Genomic DNA, 20,290 nt, shown 5'->3' with positions numbered 1-20,290 from the left:
AACTTAACCCTTCCACTCACTTTTCCACAAATGATCAGCTAGTCAATCAACACTATGTAAGTGCATTATATAAGTAAAATAAATACAAAACAATACAAGAACAACAACACGTCAAATCACCAGATATCAAATGGGAAAAAAAAAATTCACCGTCTCCAGATATTTTCATATCAGAGGGTTTGGCTCGGTAGAACTTCTAACAGGGCCTATAAATCCTACTGATCCCTCAACATAAATATTTAAAAAATCTTTTGTTATCCTACATGTATTCAAAATGACCGACTTTTGCATCTTTATATATAAATTTTTTGATAGATCTAATACGCCTAAATTTTTAATTAGAGAGCTAGGTATAATGCCAGTAGCCGAAATAACGAATGGTAATATTTTTATAGTCTGAGAATGCCAAATTCTTTTTATTTCATTTCCTAAATCTGTGTATTTTCTTATTTTTTCACTAACAGATTTTTGAATATTACAGGAATTTGGAATAGCAACATCAATGATATAAGTTATTTTTTTAATTTTGTCATGTAAAACTATATCGGGTCTATTATGACTAATCGCTCGGTCTGTTAGTATAGTTTTATCATAATATATTTTATAAAATTCGTTTTCTAAAAATGAATTTGGTTCGTATTCATAATATGGTACTACATTACGGCAGTCAATCAAGTTATGTTTAATTACCAAATTTTGGTGAATTATTTTTAAAACTTGATTGTGCCTAAATGTATACTCGGACGGTGCTAATATAGAACATCCCGATATAATATGTTCTATAGTTTCCTTAAAAGCCAAACATTTTCTACACAAATCATCAATTTGATTTGTATCTTTGATTATATGCTTTCTATAATTTTTAGTATTAATGACTCTATCCTGAATTGCAAGCATAAATCCTTCTATTTCTGCGCTCAACTCTCCAATACTCAACCATTTGTTTGACTTAATTTTGTCAACATACGTTTGGTTGAGATAATTGAAGTGTTTTGCGTGTAAAATTTTATTTGACCAGGAATCTAATAATTCCTGGTTGGGATTTATAAAAATGTTGGCATTCTCATCGTATAAATTTAAAGGTGTAATATTTCTATCTGCCTTGCAAATTATTTTGTGCATTTCTGAGCTATGAGCTTTCCTATGGAAAAAAGTTCTTAGCATTTCTACCTGATTATGTTTCAAAGAAGTTATTTTGACTATACCTCTACCTCCTAAATTTCTAGGTAAATTAACTCGTTCTATAGCTGAATTTGGATGATGGCAATTAAACTTTGTTAGCGTAGTTCTAATTAATCTTTCTAAGTTATCTAAATCTGTATTAGACCATTTAATTATGCCAAATGAGTACGTTAATAGAGGTATTGCCCAAGTATTTATTGCTTTTACTAAATTTTTAGCAGATAGATTGCATTTTAAAATTTTCCTTATCCTAGTTTGAAATTTAATCCTAATATCATTTTTAATACTACTATGGTCTAATCTATTTGATTGTGGGTATCCTAAATACTTATAAACCTCATCCCTTTTCATACTAGTAATTTGGAAATTTCTAAATATACTCTCGTCCCCATCTACAATTTTGCCTTTTTCTATATGGATCGTTCTACATTTATCTAAACCAAATGTCATTTTGATATCATCTGAAAAGTTTTTAACTACCTCGATCATTTTCTCTAAATTTTGTTCAGAATTCGAAAATAATTTTATATCATCCATACGACAATATTATTGTGTGTATTATTATTATTGACGCAGTGCTTGGGTCTCAGTAATAAATATTATATTGAAATAATATATATTAACAACACAGGTCTCTTCAAGACCCATGTTCACTCCTTCCTCTCCTAAAAAAACCTCTCCACACAGCATTCCCAAAGATGAAATATGCTCTGAAGGAAATTATTTTCCGCTACTTTTAGGAAGGAAATTATTCGCTCTGAAGGAAATTATTTTCTGCTACTTTTTTAATAAATATTTTTTGCATTATATTATTGTCTTTTTTATGTTACACAACTGCCCGGGGATAGTGGAATTACGGAAATCCAATTGGGTTATGTTCCAAGACTGGAGATAGGGGGAGGGGAACAATATGTTCAAGAGGATGATTGAGAAATGCCCGGCAATTCAGATCCGGTCACTAAATTTGACAAAAGTAAATTCAAGCATCGTTTTCATTCTGAATTGTGGTTTTCACCAGGGCGATACTGAGAGTATCTACCACTGTGATTTGATGTACAAATGTGGTATGATGTATAATTACAATTCAGGGACAGATCAAGTCGTACGAGCACATGATCTCTTCAAAATTGATAGATTCAAACTCATCACAAGAATCCACAAACTCATCAACTGTATCAATATGTGAAGCTGCCGATGAGCTCGAAGAGAGGAAAAAACGGTCAAAAAACATAATTATTTTTAACTTCCCTGAAAGCTCAGCCAGTTCCCATATAGAAAAAAATACTGATGATACAACGAGAATCTTAACCACACTAACAACTCTTAACTCATCCATCACCCGAGCCAACATAACAACTTTTCGTCTGGGAATCACAAAACCTGACAAACCTCGACCTCTTAAAGTCATCCTTGACAGTTCCATCCAAGCCATAGACATACTGAAGAAAAAGAACAACATAACCGAATACCCCGGTATTAAAATTTATTCAGACCAAACCCCAGCTCAAAGAAACTATCTCACCAAGCTACGTTTAACACTAGACCAAAGAACCAAAGACGGTGAGATTGGACTCACAATAAAATACAAAAATAATAAACCTGTTATTGTAAATAGTAACCCAAAAAACTAAAACCTATCATGGCTTACTATCAGAATATCAGAGGCTGCCGCACAAAACTTAATGAGCTAAGATCATCGATTCCAATCCATCCCTTTCATATATATTTCCTGACTGAAACTTGGTTGGATCCGTCCTTTAACACAGAAGAACTAGGCTTCACTTCACACAACACCTACCGCTTAGATAGAAGTACCGCCACCAGCACCAAATCAAGAGGAGGAGGTGTATTAATATCAGTCACCAAATCTATAACTTCATCCAGGCTAAAATGCAAACACAAAAATATAGAACAAATTTTCCTACTACTCAAGACGAACCTAGGAAAAATCATTCTTGGATGTGTTTATATTCCTCCCGGATCAATTACACAAATTTACGTAAACCACATTGAAGATGTAGAGGCCCTCAAGCTCAAATATCCGGAAGCTAGAATGCTGCTAATCGGCGACTACAATACTCCCAATATAGACTGGATTACCCATAGTGATAACTCAACAACTCATTTTAATACATCTGCTAATGCTCGTGAAATTATAAATATGTCAAATTTCCTAGGTCTTAAACAAATTAATAACGTATACAATTCTAATCACCACGTACTAGATCTTGCATTTAGTAGCGATCCTTCAGTAGAATTATGTAAATCCATAGACCCCCTTCTTCCCGAAGATTCCCACCATCCTCCCTTAAACATCACCATTACTAACAACTTCCTAAACATTTACTCTAAAAGTGTTCCTAAATATTCATACAATTTTGCAAGGGCAAATTATCTACTGACAACAAAATACTTAGAAAGTACAGACTGGTCCTTTTTAGACAAAAACACAAATGTTAACCAAAATCTTGAATCTTTTTACTCCATCATCAACACGGCTATTGAAAAATATGTTCCCTATTCAATTTCAATTCAAACCATCAAAGTTCCCCAAATGGTTTAATAATGACTTAAAACACTTAATAATTAACAAAAAAATCTGGCACAAAAATTTCAAAGAGAGCAACTCTATCTCAGACTACAAAATATTTCATAAATATAGAACTGACTGTAAAAAGCTCTCCAAAAAATTATATCAAACATACACACTCAACACAGAAAAGTCTATTCCTTCAAATACCAAAAACTTTTTTACACATGTAAACTCACTAAGAAAAAACAAACCTAGCCTACCAACATACATGTATTTCGAAGGGAAAAGTAGTAGTGATACTAATGACATCGTTAATTTGTTTGCCGACTTCTTCAAAAATGTTTACGATAATGATATCCCAAATGTTCAACTTCCACCCTTTCATCCAAAGGAATCGGTCCACATTCCCGCTTTACATATAAATGTTCCTGATGTTATACGCAAAATAAAAACACTCAACTTAAAGAAAAATGCGGGTCCTGACAAAATTAGTCCTGCCTTTCTAATTAACTGTGCATCAATAATAGCCAATCCACTATGTCATATATTTAACCAATCATTAAATTCTGGCTGCTTCCCCGACCTATGGAAAAATTGCTATCTAACACCTGTATTCAAAAAAGGCGATATTCATGATGTCACTAATTACCTACCCATTTGCATGCTCTCAACTATCCCCAAACTGTTTGAAAAACTTATCCTCGATAAAATCTCCATACATATTAACAACATCATTGTAACTAATCAACATGGATTTATGCCAGGCAGATCCACACTAACAAATCTCTCCTTATATGAAAATTTTATAGCACGTTCACTCGAAAACAAAACCCAAGTCGACTCAATATATACAGACTTTGTAAAAGCGTTTGACAAAGTTAACCACAAAATCCTTCTCAATAAACTTAGTCAAATCGGAATTGAGGGTAAACTATTGGAATGGATAAATAGCTACTTAACAAATAGAAATTTTCAAGTAAAAAATAATTCTAACCTTTCACACAAATTCATAGCTACTAGCGGTGTACCCCAAGGGTCACATTTAGGCCCAATACTGTTTCTCCTTTTCATAAACGATATTGTTACTGTATTTGATAAAAATGTTGAAGTGCTACTTTTTGCCGATGACCTTAAACTATTTAAAATTATAAAAACAATAAATGACTGTATTCACATTCAAATAAATTTAAATAAACTTCAAGATTGGTGCAAAACTAACAAACTTTATCTCAATATTAGTAAATGCCACATTATAAGATTTTTCAGAACAAAACAACCCCTTAACTATCAATACAAAATTAACAATGTTTCTCTCGCCTCTGTAAGTGAAATTAACGATCTCGGCATTATTTTCGATTCAAAATTTAACTTTCTTTCACATGTAGAAACAGTCACCAACAAAGGATTAAAAATGCTCGGCTTCATTCTCCGAAATGGCAGAGACTTTAAAAATATTTCAACACTAAAAATCTTATATTCCTCACTTGTTCGAAGTCAAATCGAATATAATTCTCCTATTTGGTGTCCTTACTTTAAAATCCACTCCGATTCTATTGAAAAAATTCAGCATAAATTCCTAAGATACATTAACTATAAACTCGGTCTACCTATAGAATCAATAAATTACAATCACTTGATGAAAGAATTAAACCTACTTAAACTCTCAGATAGAAGACTTATTTCCGATTTGACTTTTATTTTTAAAATTGTCAATGGTATTATAGACAGCCCTGATATATTAAGCCTAATTACCTTCCATATACCCACTAGAACCACTCGATCCAAAATTCTTTTTAATTTTAATAACAATATCAGGACTGCTTCATTTAGAAACTCCCATATACCTAGATTGCATGCAGTTGGCAATGCTTTCTCAGAAGTAGTAGATGTGTTCAACTGCACGGAATATAGCTATAAGAAGGCTATAATAACATACCTCTGTCGTAATTACCAATGTTATTAGGCATAAAACCATTCTATTCATAAGTTATCACAGAACCTAAACAATGCACTTACATCAGATATCAGACAGAAGTGTGTTATCTAATAATTTTATATACTTAATTAAAACTATAATTTTTCCCAAAATTGTTATGAGATGTCTTACTGACAGCCCTGATTCAATAGAGCTAACTCTAAGGACGGGTTGTTTCGGAGGATTTGAACAATTCATCAAATTTCAATGTTGATTTCCGGGTTCTGTGAAAGTCCTATTCAAGTTCTGTTGTTATATCAGCATAGGGTAGTTGCTTGACAGAACTGAAATAAAAATAGAACTTTAAAAAATCTTTCACAGAACCTGAAAATTAACTTTAAAATTTGAAGAATTGTTCAAATTCTCCGAAACAACCCGTCCGTTCTCAGCAAATTCAACCAAATTCAATATTGAAGGTAACAATAACCTCAATACTAAACTACTGTACGGATAGAAAATAAAAATGCTAATGTACCTATGTATACCAGATGTTATTTTTGTTTAATTTTCAACATAATTTCTCAGTAATTATTCTGTTTAACATAATACTGTTTCGCTCCTGTGAACCACTGTAAACATAAATCATGTATATTTTAAAAGCCTTTTACGGCGTCTAAATAAATAAATAAATTATATTATTGTGTTTAATATTATTATTGACGCAATGCTTGGGTCTCAGTAATAAATATTATATTGAAATAATATACACGGTGTCCGGAAACTCGTAGTACAAGCGGGAAACTGGAGAATCTACACCACATGGGGAACCCAAAAAAACATAAAGTTTTTTGATTTGAGCATTTTCAAAAAAAAAAAAAAAAAATATTTTTCGGCTATTTTAGGGTTAAAGTTTTTTCTGGTGTTTAGGGTTGAATAACAGATGTTTTAACCCTGCAGAGCAGAAATATTTTATGATTACACCGGGTTAAATGAAGGGTGATTTCAAAATAATGCTTCAAATCCGAGTTTCTTCATTTGTTTTACTTTCAAATAGTTTTAATTAGTTGGGTACTTTTATCTTCAGTAATAATTTATAAGAATTTGATTAAAAAAAAAAAAAAAAAAATCAACTTCAAACTCGATTTACTCGATAACGAAAGCTCAAATAAAAAAAAAAGTATACTACAAAATCGACTCCAAATGTGATGTAGATTCACCAGTTTCCCGCTTGTACTACGAGTTTCCGGACACCCTGTATATATGTATTAACAACACGGGTCTCTTCAGGACCCATGTTCACTCCTTCCTCTCCCCAAAAAACCTCTCCACACAGCATTCCCAAAATTGAAATAGGCCCTGAGGGAAATTATTTTCCTCAAGGCTTCCTGTGTGGAGTTAATGTATATATATAAATAATCTGTAATACTTTTCATAATACAAAATTCAACATTGTTAAAACAGTTTATTTAGAGAAATGCTAAGAAAGTAAGTAAGCTAAGAAAGAAGATGCATGTTATTTTTTTTCAAATTTATTTTTATCGTAATCTGTGAAATAACAAATTTTTAATGTCGGAAATCCTTGACGATGGTTCGTCCTGCTAGGAGCTTTTCCGATAGGACGAGTTTTTTTGTACAAAACGCAACAGGAAGCCGTTTGTAAAATAGTGACTCCACAGTGCTTGTGTTAGGAAATACATAATAAATAGTTTATATTTTTCATTTTATTATAAAATGTATTTATTACCTTTAAAAAAAATACATTATTTTTCAACTAAAGATAATATCCTTATCACAGTTATTTCTTAAAAATAAAATACAAATCATATAATTTAAGCTTGTTTAAAAATTATTACATAATATTCTGTTTTGTACGTATTTTGAAAAGCTGTTCAAAATTATCTTATTAATTAAAATAATATTATTTGTAGATTGCATTCTTCAAAGAAATCTCAATGTTTTTCTAGTAAGAAATAATATTTAATGGGTATAGTGCGCACTGGGTTATGTGACATATTTTGTTTTCGACTAATGTTGTGTGGTGATTGCTATAAAACTGGAGCACTAAATATAAGATATAATATAATACAGGTTGTAGTAACTTCCTTATTTAAAAAAAAAATAAAACAAAAAGTATTGGGGATATATTTTTTTTTCTTTTTCTTTTACTTTTTGAAAATAATATCTTAAAGGTTCTGGTCAATAGATTTGGAGAGTCGAAATCGGAAGTTTCGGTCCACTTTGTCCAGCATCTCTGTGGCTATGTTGGCAATAGCAGCACAAATATGTATTGTACATTTAGAGTCTTTGGACAATTGGTATACATCAAGGATTTAAGATATCTCCATTCAAAATAATCGCAGCGTGCTGAATCCATCGAGTCTGCTGGCCAACAAAGATCGCCCCTCAAAGAGATGAGAGGTTCGGGGAAGTGTTTGCGCAAGAGAGTCATTGATGTTTGTGTCGTGTGAGGCGTGGGGCCATTTTGTTGGAACTACATATCCAATTTTTCAAGCTTCGTCGAACGGCCGTTGAAAAGTAAATCACCAAAGAAAATGCGCGTTCCTCTCTCGTCCATTGCATGGTCGTTATAAAACTAACCATGCAAAAAAAACAGTTAAGAAACACAATCCCACGCTCTCACTAATGACCGAAGAAGTAACCAAAAAACACTTTAAATGTAAATCTATATAAAAGAAAAATAATAAAAATGATTTCTAGAATACTTTTAGTTTTATGATTTTTTTAAATAAAGAAGTTCCCGTGCCGCACTCTGTATAGGAAATACGTTTTTTTTTTTAAATTTCAGCATCCACACGAGATAAATACAGCTTTTGATAATAGAAAGCATCAATTGCTGCACATAATGTGAAGAGAAAATAAAAAGCACCCATTCATTTATGTTACTAATGGTTAGGGAAGAAGGCTTAGATGCCTGGGGAGTTGATTATCGACTATGTTATTGAACCAGGAGTCAATCATTAAACTGGTAAACTTTACTACAGGAACTGGGCTATTGTTGAAGGAGTTAGGTGAAGCATGCAAGACAGCACAAAGGGCATAAGGCCGGAACATTACGGAAGCTGTGAGTGTGCATGTAGATTGTTTCCATATCAATAATAATAATCTTACTTTGAAGCATTCACACAGATTGCTGTCTTTCAAATTTGGTTCAAGATTTCTGAATAATTTAAAGTACGGTCTTTATAATCCGAATCGACTATTTTTCGAACCTCCAGTAATCCGAACCATCGGTTAACGAGGGCGAGGTAAGTGGGTGGAGAACGCAAGATGTTAACCATTGAAAAAAAAGGTGTCATTTTAAAGAGACTTGAACGTGGAGAGTGTTCTATGAAGTTAGTGAGGAATTATAACATTGGTAAGTCCATACAATTTGAAAGGTAAACAGAGTAAAATTTACGAACATGTAGCATCTATGTCAAAAGGACCCGGAAAACGTCAAACTTCAACAATAGATTAAAACATAGAAATTATCAATGAATAACATATCCAATGCATATTTAAGAAAAAGTACAATAAGATATATGTGAAATGATTTCAACAATATTTCTACAAAGTTTTTAAGGAATAATTATTAATAATATTCTATTATAATATTTAGATGATGAGGTATTTGGTTTGGGGTTAATTTATGGTTTAAGCCACACATTAATGGGTATCTTGGTGAAAGCGCTGTTAAGGAGTCCCTTAAAGTGTTTGGAGATGCTCTGAGATGCCGCTGGCTTCATCTCCTCGATGATCTCATTGGCGTTGTTGTTGAGGAACTGATTCATTGCTTCCCCTGTAAGTTTAATGGAACAAGCTTTAATTTACTCTTTTACTGAATGGTGCAAACAAATACCAATTGTAATGCCTGTGGTGAAGAAAATTATAAGACATCGAGAGCAGTATAAGTATAAGTATTAGTTTCTTGAAAGAATTGAGTTTTTATATGGACAAAACTACAGGATTTTCGAATAAAAGGTGTTATTTTCGTATTCAATCCTAAAAGATCAATGGTTTCGTTGCTTGTGTGGCACGTAGCGCCATCTTGTTAAAAACAAACGTTGTCCAGATCAATACCATCCAATTTCGGCCATAAAAAATCATTAATCATCTCTCGATAGCGCAATCCATTCACCGTAACTGTTGCTCCAGCCTCATTTTCAAAAAAGTAAGGTCCAATGACTCCGCCGGACCATAAACCGCACCAAACAGTCACACGTTGAGGAAAGAGAGGCTTTTCAACAATAACTCATGAGTTTTCCGAGCCACAGATGCGACAATTTTGCTTGTTGACGAAGCTATCGAGGTGGAAATGGGCCTTATCACTCAAGATGATTTGCATTTGATTCACTCAAGTGATTTTCAATAATTTCAATGCGTTGTTGAAGCGTGTATCATTCCATTTTTATTAATGGTGTACTTTCTACTTGTCAAATGTCAAAAAATGACAGTTTCAAAAGTAACATCTACCGAAATAGTGGGCTATTCAAAATAACACCTCTTATTGGAAAACCCTGTATAAATGAAAAGCATAATGTCATCTTGCGCCATGTTTGCTGCAGCTGTCATCTATTGAATTTTTCATGAAACTCTTTTGGCGGTTTCAATAATATCGGTTTTAATAATATGTATTCTGTAAAAACTGTGTTAAAAAATGATGTCAGTGATAGGTACCAATATTATATTTTTAGCTGTATCGTCTGATAAAACGCAAATAAAAAGTAGGTAACTTTGACAATGTTTAAATAAATAACAAAACAAATTGAATTTAAATGTACCTACTTGAATAGATCTGCCGTTTAAGTTACGTTTTATTATCTTTATTGTCTATGCACCTACACAGTCATAACTTGTGGCGTCTTATCATCTGGCAATATTTCCACATGATCAGCCCATTGCAGTCTTTTGGACCTACAGATAGAGATAGTTAGGATAGAAGGTGTCATTATTTACCGATAACGTTTCCGTGGTTGACATTGTCCTTAATCTTGAACTTGGACTTCTTCAGTCTGAAGTCCACCAGCAGCTTGTCAATGTGCATGTAGTTCACTCCGTCCCTGGTGATCTCCTTGCCGAAGATCCTGCCGATTGCTGATACGTCGCCTGAAAATCATATGAGACGATTTATAATATTTATAAACATGAACGTCGGCAGGGGGGGGGGGGGAGGGGCAGCTTCATGTCGATTGCTTACCGATCCGGGGAACTGGGTCTTTCATTGTGCGTTCGGGAGTCATCGTAAATCAAGCAAAACAATGATTTTTACAGTTGTGTGCACAAAGCATATAAAAAAAAAAAATAATAATGCTTAAAGGACCCTGTAAATTATTTTGAGCTTGGCAGTAGCAAAACATATTGGAAGTGAGTGACATTTCGAATTTCCAGAAGTGTAGCGAGTACCTACTTATCGTTAATAATTATTCCGCAATATTATGTCAACGCAACCAGCCTCACGGTCACATTTTTCCGTCTACCAGGCCCGATTACACGGCACTCTCCCGCACTTTTAAAATCAAATATTTTCGTAATTAAATAAAATGTAAAGAGTGAAAATAAAAAAAAACCTTACCGAAAGACGCCCAAAAGTCTCCCTGTGACCTGACTGGGAAGAGAAGGACGTTTCCTACAACCTCGTATTTGCCTGTGATTTCTATCCTGGGCAGTGTGAGGCCGATGTCAATACGCAGCTTTGGGATGTCGCTCCTGGAAATAAAGAAAAATATTTATTTTTCAAATGATAATCCTAAGCTGTAATCTGAATACAGCAGAATACAATAATAAGCTGTAAGCTGAATCTGTAGCCACTCCTGAGGGGCGATTTCGGTTCTACTTCAGGATAAGAAATCATCCTTAATTTTAAAATTAACAACATTTTTCACTGTCATCCGAGAGAAGCTCTCCTGGATGATAGTGAAAAATTTGTTAATTTTGAGGTTAAGGACAATTCTGCTGTCACCCGAGAGAACTGGAGTGAAAAACAATTTTCATTCGGTACTCAACATGGACGGGCTGCATTTCTTCACCTTGTTAGTTCACACGTGAATTGTGTAACCAATATCTATATGATCAATTTATATTGATATCATCTGTTAATACTAAGGTGGTTTATTATAGTATAATATTATATTATAATAAACCATCATTAATACATAAATTTCCGAATTAGAGAAAAACTGATTATTTTTATTACACTAGCGCCTCCTAGCGGCATGAGTTGTGTGCCTTGGTTTTTTCATTTTTTTAAAATTCGATATCCCACATACGATCTTACTACTTTTTTGCTCATACTTAAAAAAAAATTAAAGCTATGAACTCTGTCATGTCCTTCATATAATCCGGGCCTCTTCAAGACTGTCAATGTTTTTCAGCATCTTGAAAAAAGACTTGGGAGTGATTTTATTGTTTTCTCGTAAAATGAACCACGGAACCTACCTTTTGAAACATTTTTTTTATGATAACCAAATAACCAATAATATAAAATTCAATTTGCCGCCATTGAAAGGAATGTCAACGTCAACATGCTACTCTAGCTCCCTCTAGGAGCTAGAGTTGTTAATATTGCCACTATTTCACTGAAGTTGGACGTATTATTAATATTACAGGATATTTGACGGTTTCCTCAGCAATTTTCAAGAAGAGAAACAGATTCTTATCCATTCCCATATAGGGGGTGAACAGAGACTCTATCTAGATCTAGAAAGAAGAGTAGATGAAACTTACCTTATCTTCGTGATGGTGTAATTGCTGGCTCCCACCACCGAGATATTGCTAAAGGCAGCCTTGATCCTGACGGCACCATTACCGTTCTCGATGCCCATGTAGGGGATGAAAAGAGGCTCTATGCTGGGCACGTCAAGGTCCCCCAGACCATCAATCAGATAGGGCCGTAGGTGGGTGAAGGAGTTCTTAATGCAGGTGTTCAGTTGGGGGTCGCTGCGACTGCACGCGAGAACATATTCAGCTAGAGAGGAAAGAAAATGGAAAAATTAGATATAATTCATTGAGCGTAGCGAAGTCCTGGTTTAATTTGACCATTTGGCTTTTGATAAATTTGTTTATTACGTTGCGGTTCCGGTTTCAAGATGGTGGCCATTTTAACCTGTCTTACGAGGAGGGGGCTTGCAAATTTTTTGGTGTGATAGTGTTAGTAGCCTGTTTCTCGTACTCGGGTAGAGGTAAATACGTGTGTGAATTTTTGTTTGAGTGTGAGAGGTGTGTTGTTGACATTATCGCAATCGTTTATTTACTTACTTGAGTCTGTAGTATTAGATTAGAGACACACATTTATGAATGTATCTGTTTTATTAGATTAGATATACACACGTATAAATGTATCTGTTGCATTGGATTAGATAAACACATGTATGAATTTATCTGTTGTATTAGATTAGATACACACATGTATCAATGTATCTGTTGTATTAGATTAGATACACACATGTATCAATGCATCTGTTTTATTAGATTAGATACACACATTTATAAATATTCAGAGTATTAAGGGACATACTTGACTGACTTTAACCAGTGATTCCTGACATTATTTGGAGTAAAAAAAGTTAAATGAAATTTGGTTCTACGGTGACTTTTTAATGTTTTTATTTTTCAAAAACAAACTACCAATTCCTATTGATATCCTATGTTTTAGTAGAAAAAAAAATGTATATCAAATGAGTCACCGGAAAATTTGATTTACATTTTTGTACTCAAAATAACGACAAATAAAAAAAAACTTTTTAGACGTAGGTCTATTAACTAAACAAATTTTACTGTCGTTATTGAATTCTTAAATAAAATATGTACAAAAATAGGAGGCAACCTCCGTACTCAGTCACTGATACAGATGTATTCAGTTCGGTATTTAATAATTCCACTGTTCTAAAACCAGTTTGCTCATAAACGGAACCTAGCCTAATAGGCATTATGTCACTTAACATGACATGAACTCACAGGGCCGGACTTAGAACATTTTTCGTCCGGTGCAAAAAATATATACATGTTATTTTTGTCGTCAAATTGACATTCAAAATGGTTAAGGCCCCGTAGTAAGCATTCAAAGATGGGTTTAAATGGAAATATGTAAATACAAATGTTAGAGGGAGCATGCTTATATTAAAAAAACGATAATAATTTGGTGAAAATTGTGAAAATGTTTGATTAAATATGACTCGTTTATAATAGAGCAAAACTCTCTGGAGAAATGCTTTAGTTAAATTGAATTTTAGTGACGTGAATTTTTTCATGCCTATAACATATTAAATAACAGAACAAAACGTGTTTTTAATAATTTTCAGAGCTTACTTTGCGATTTTTTTCTATCGAGGGAATTTCATATAATTAATGTTTTAGCATAACAAATGTATAGATATTATCTTAAAAAATAACATATATTTTTTGTGAACTTAAAAACTTACAGAATTAACGAGAAACTTGTTTTAAATCGCTAGAAATTAGTTATGCGGGGGCTTAATTATTATTGTTATGTTTGTTGTACTCAACAACGGGTTGTTTCGGAGAATTTGAACAATTCATCAAATTTCAACGTTCATTTACGGGTTCTGTGAAAGTCCTATTCAAATTCTGTTACTATATCATTATAGGCTAGTTGCTTGACAGAACTGAAATAAAAACAGAACTTAAAAATATCTTTCACAGAACTTGAAAATTAACTTTGAAATTTGAAGAATTGTTCAAGTTCTCCGAAACAACCCGTCCTTGACATTTAATTGTGTATTTTCACAAACTAGAAATGCCGTTAAAAATGGGTGGAAGATTAAAAGTTTATTTTTGCGTGATTCTGATCATCACAATAAAAACGTGTTCATTTTTAATATTTTTAAGGCGATGCACTACGTCGTGTAATATTTTAAATCGATCCGCTATCAATAACACCCCTTACGTAGATGGCGATAAGGTTAAAATTCCCGCTTAACACCAGCAGCTGGTACAGTTCCTTCGCTACCTAGGACTCTTGCAGCAGAGTCTCCATCTTCTGTCTTTGTCGAGCGTCACAGCGGTGCTGCCAAGGTTTGTTGTCTATGTGAGGATGTTGTGTCGGCACTCTTTATCGGCAGCAGACACATGTCATCGCTATATTGGCGGCAGACACATGCCTGAACGGATGACGAACCTCGTGCTGGCACAGTTGGTCTAAATAACAAATGTAGATCCTAGGAAATAAATTGTACAGCGCCCTTGAGGTGATTTTTCACAAAAACGGCGCTCTACAAATTATCCAATTATTATTATTATTATTATTATCCGCCTCTTTTGATTTATGCAAGAAAAAAACATGGCCAAAAAGTGCCTTTTATTTTATTTTGTAGATGTTCAGGCATAAATATTTAATTTTTTCCCGATAATTTTATAAATAACTTAATTTTCCTCATTATACAATAAAATCATAACCGAAAATGGGTTCGTAAGTAGGAGATTTTGAACTTTAAAGCAGTTTTCATAGGCCTATACATAATTTTTTCTGGGCTCATAAAAAGACTTATCTAAAAAATACGCGATTATTTCAAAGGCCAAGATGTATTATACTCGCAGTATTTAATTAAAGCATCTGAAACATTTCTAGGCGACCAAATTTTCAAACCAAAAACACATGATTTTGCATTACTACGTAGTGCACCGCCTAAATGATAAACTAATAATTTCAAGGCAAGATTTTTATGCGTAGCACAAAGGATAACAACTTATTAAAAGCAATAAAAGAGCTTTAAACTCCCATACAAATAGTATTTAACAATACTTTAAAAGAAATCAACAAAAATAAAAATATCATCATCATTGGAGATCTAAACATAAACATCTTACAAAACGGACACCCACAAAACATAGAATACCTAACACTACTAGCACAGCATGGACTGGAGCCAACGATAAAGATTCCAACACGAGTCACACAAAACACAAAAACTTGTATAGATCATATAATGATCAAAACAAAACTAAAAACCAAAACCGTAGTACTTGAAAGCACTATCACAGATCACTACATGAATATGATAGCAATAGACACCGAAAACACAAAACCCAACCAAGACAAAATATTCACAAAAAAAATAATTAACTACTCAAACTTGAAAGAAAAACTCAAACAAATAGACTGGAGTACAATATACCAAATAGAGAACGTGGAGGAGGCCTGGGATAAATTTCATAACATGTTAGCACAAGAAATAAATAAAAACACTATCATAAAACAAGTAAAACTCACACACAAAGCTAAAAAAATTAAACTATGGATAACACAGGGAATATTAAACTGTATTCGTAAACGAGACAAAATTCACAAACAAATTAAATATACACCCTACGACATGGAACAACTTAACTACTATAAAAGATATAGAAACATCTGCACCAAAATTATTAGAGTGGCTAAGGAATTATATTATGGCGAAAAACTTAAAAAAGAAAAAAATAACCCAAAGGAATTATGGAAAATATTAAAAGAAGTCACATACACACAAAAATACAAACAGAAAAATACTATTGAAAATCTAAATATTAACTCCAAAAAATTAGATGTCAATACAAATACAGAAACTATAGCAAATCATGTGAATAACTTCTTTGCAAATATAGGAAAAGTTTTAGCGAACCGTAAATTGCATAACACAAACACACTAACACAAACAAATAGATCAAATATCAATAAAAAACCGACACAACACAGATTTACAATAAAAACAACCTCGGAAGAGGAAATTAACAAAATAATAAACACATTAAAAAACCGAATTGCTCCTGGATTAGATGAGATAACAACGGATTGCATTAAGATATTAAAAAATGAAATTTTGAAACCTATAACACACTTAATCAACCTTAGTATAACACACTCCTGCTTTCCTAGTACTCTTAAAAAAGGACTAGTTATCCCCATTTATAAATCCGGAGACAAAATGGAAATAACTAACTATAGACCAATCACTCTGTTAAACTCGCTATCAAAGATTTTCGAAAGAGTATTAAAAAACCAAATTATAAAATACCTTGAAGAAAACAAATTAATCTCGGATAACCAATATGGATTTAGAGACAAAATAGGCACAAAAGAAGCTTTAGCATGTACAGTAGATTATATACATAGCAACTTAGATCAAGGGTACAAATGCATAGCGATATATCTAGATTTAGCTAAAGCCTTTGACTCAATCTGCCACAATTCACTTTTAAAAAAATTAGAAAACATGGGTATCAAAGGCAAGGAACTTCAACTATTTAAAAGTTATATGAGTAACAGAACTCAACAAGTCAAAATTAACAACCATACTAGTAAACCACTGCCGATTACATATGGAGTTCCACAAGGAAGCATACTAGGGCCCGTTCTTTTTACTATTTACATAAATGAACTTTGCAGCATGAAAATAGACGGTGAAATAGTTAGCTATGCTGATGACACAGTTTTACTTTTCAAATCTAAGGATTGGAATAATGTATATAACATAGCGAATTTGGGAATCTCGCAAGTGAAAACATGGCTAGACTCAAACATACTTACACTTAACATATCAAAGACAAAATTCACAACATACAGTATAAATAGCACGGGACAGCCAAAAAACATTACAAACACCATAAAAATACACGAATGTTTAAACACCAACATCTGCGATTGCCCTCCTCTAGTAAAAACAGAACAAATAAAGTATCTAGGAATCGTAATTGACCATAACCTTAGATGGATACCTCACATCAAACATATCACAAATAAACTTCTCAAAACAATCCACATTTTCCTTAACATAAGAAACATATATAAAATAAAACAATTGAAAACAATATATTTTGCATTCTGCCAATCAATAATAGAATATGGAATTATTGCTTGGGGAGGAGCAACAAACTCGGCTATCAATTACATAGAAACCGCACAGAAAACGATCTTAAAGGTAATACTAAAAAAACATAGACTGACCGATACAGACCAAATATTCAACAGCTGTGACGTACTAGATATACGCCAATTATACGTTAAAACACTACTAAACTACATTTTTAACAAAAAAAAAAAATTTCAACATACAAAAAATAACACTAACAGACCAGTTAGACAAGCGTACAAAGAAAACATTAAAACTCCAACAGTAAATTCAACATTTGGACAAAGACACAACCAATACCATGCTATAAAAGCTTTCAACAGTCTAAAAATTGAAATTAAAATTGAGGAAAATAAAAATAAATTCACACACAAAATTACAAAATGGATTAAACAACAAAAAAGACAATATTACCAAAATGTCATAGCATAAAATAAAAATAAAACCTACACGTAACACACAAAACCAACATAAACACACATCACTCACAAACACACAAGATTATTTTCATTGTATTATTTTTTTAATTTTAAATGTATTATTATGTATTTTTATTTTTAATTTTAAATTTATTATTTTCTTTTCAAATTTACTATCTTCTCTTTAAATGTAATATGTAGATAAGATTTTCATATTATAAAATGAAGGCCTCAGCACGGGCAAACCACCCAGTGAGGCCTACATTACTGGAAAACATAAATTGTAACAAAATAATGTACCAAATAAAAAAAAAATAAAAAAAATTTAAAAAAATACATGCCGCCAGCGGCAATTCAATACGTACTAGTATTTTTCATTAAACTATTATTGCTTATTACACGAATTTCTCGACGCCATCTAGTAAGAGATTTAGCATTTAAAAAATACATTTCTTGCAAAAATAAAGTTGGTTATTTTCGAATCTGGAGTCCACAGGCAAATCTATAAATAGTATAGAATAAAGTCGCTATCCGTGTGTCTGTCTGTTTGTGCGCTTAGTTTTTGATAAGGTTTTTACTATCCTTTGGATAATTTCTTCTTGAAGTTTTATGTGTATAATTCATGTAAATTATATTTATTGAAAGTAGAGATTTATTTTATATATATAAATTACAAACAAAACAAAACAAAATGAACCTTTGTCTGTCCAACTGGGAAGGATTCCCGTTTCAGGACAGCCAAATTGTGTATTTAGTACATAATGTTCTTACAATGGAATGGCGATGCTGTCAAAACAAATTTTGAGAACATTGTTGGTTGCATTCGAAGTGACAAGATGGTTTCTTTATCCTTGAAAGAATCGCAAAGGTGTAATTTATTACCAGGGTCAATTTGGATAACATTAGTAATTGCATTCAGAACAGATGAATGGTTTCTTTCGGGACATCACAAGTCTGAGATTCTTTCCAGGGCATTTTGGAGAACATTTACAATTGTATAGTTAGAATTTCCACATTTATAAATCAGTATAAGACATATGAATCCTATAGTACTATATTTTTAGAATTTCTTAGGTGATAGAAATTACACATTACTAGACTATGCCGTATGACATATGAATTTCCTATTTTAAAATTTCGAATCTTTAACAAGTCGATGTTTTGTAATCAAGTCGTAAAAATATTTTAGGGTGCTTATATTGCTAACGCTGGCTAAACCTTATAAGATACATCAAAATAATGTACTACTGAATCGTAGGTATATCTTGAACAGGCCTACAGAAAAGTCTGCGATTTTTTGTCTATCTCCTAAGGATAACACCCAGCAACGCGGGTACACGTCAGATAAATAATATTTAAAAAAAATCTGTTGTAGATCCGACACTGTGAGCATACTGCTCACGGAAAAACAGCATTGTGCCAGTAAGTAGTAAGCAATAAGTATCACACAGCGTAAAGTATGTCATCGACCGGCGGCAGTTCACTCGGCTGTTGCATATTGTGTATTGTTATATAACATTCTTGTTCCCACTGTCCAGTGGCGTATCGTCAAGCGTGCGACGCTTTTGTAATCTTTTATGGAATTAGCGATTTAATTAGACAATTATTACAAATCCTTTCGTTATTATGCAAGATTAATTTAATTGGAAGATGTCATGGTATTGTTTAAATTATTATTGTTTTAATGTATTGACTGGTAAAAATTCAGACGCAAAAAAATAATGCATATCGACGACTGTGATTTGGTAAAACACTTCAAGCCACAACACGAAAACAATAATGCGTATCGACGACTGTGATTTGTTAAAACCCTTCAAGCCACAACATGAAAACAATAATGCATATCGACGACTGTGATTTGGAAAGACCCTTCAAGCCACAACATGAAAACAATTGCGTATTGACGACTGTGATTTGGTAAAACCCTTCAAGCCACAACATGAAAACAACAATGCGTATTGACGACTGTGATTTGGTAAAACCCTTCAAGCCACAACATGAAAACAATAATGCGCATCAACGACTGTGATTTGGTAAAACCCTTCAAGCCACTACATTAAAACTTTACAGAAGACGATAAAAATGATTTTTTTCAAATTCGTATAACCAATTAAAAATCTTGAACTTTATATGAAATTGGTTATTTCTTATTCAAAATTTTAATGTAAAATATTGCAATTCTATTTATCATCCATGGTTTTCTTGAAATAAGCTAAAAAAATTGTACCCATAAATTTGGTTTTTAGTATTAAAAATACATTAATTATCAAAAATTACTTTACCATGTGAAAACTGTATCTACTTTGAAGACTAGTCTATATAAAATCACTGCAAAGTTCCAAAAATGTGGCTTGAAGGTTTTTACCAAAACACAGTCGATATAATAATAATAATATAAGAG

At 32.6% G+C, this 20,290-nt stretch overlaps 1 protein-coding gene across 1 annotated transcript in view; it reads right to left on the bottom strand.

Annotated features, from left to right (window-relative positions):
* Positions 1-8,282: 8,282 nt before the first annotated feature.
* The window catches only part of LOC149411097 (protein takeout-like), a 37,266-nt gene continuing 25,258 nt past the window's right edge, over positions 8,283-20,290 (bottom strand). Inside the window, exons 2-5 of the mRNA XM_089647580.1 lie at positions 12,354-12,594; positions 11,203-11,336; positions 10,587-10,736; positions 8,283-9,429 (exon numbers count right to left, since the gene is read on the bottom strand). Of these exons, the coding sequence (XP_089503706.1) occupies positions 9,278-9,429; positions 10,587-10,736; positions 11,203-11,336; positions 12,354-12,594 (677 nt within the window). The 3' untranslated portion in view covers positions 8,283-9,277. The remainder of the gene's footprint in view (positions 9,430-10,586; positions 10,737-11,202; positions 11,337-12,353; positions 12,595-20,290) is intronic.

Source organism: Hesperophylax consimilis, chromosome 26 (genome assembly GCF_061612785.1).
Source record: "Hesperophylax consimilis isolate HC1 chromosome 26, BYU_Hcon_1.0, whole genome shotgun sequence".
Lineage (NCBI taxonomy): Eukaryota > Metazoa > Arthropoda > Insecta > Trichoptera > Limnephilidae > Hesperophylax > Hesperophylax consimilis.
Note: the sequence above shows the minus strand (reverse complement) of the source record. Positions and strands in the feature narration are given on the sequence as shown.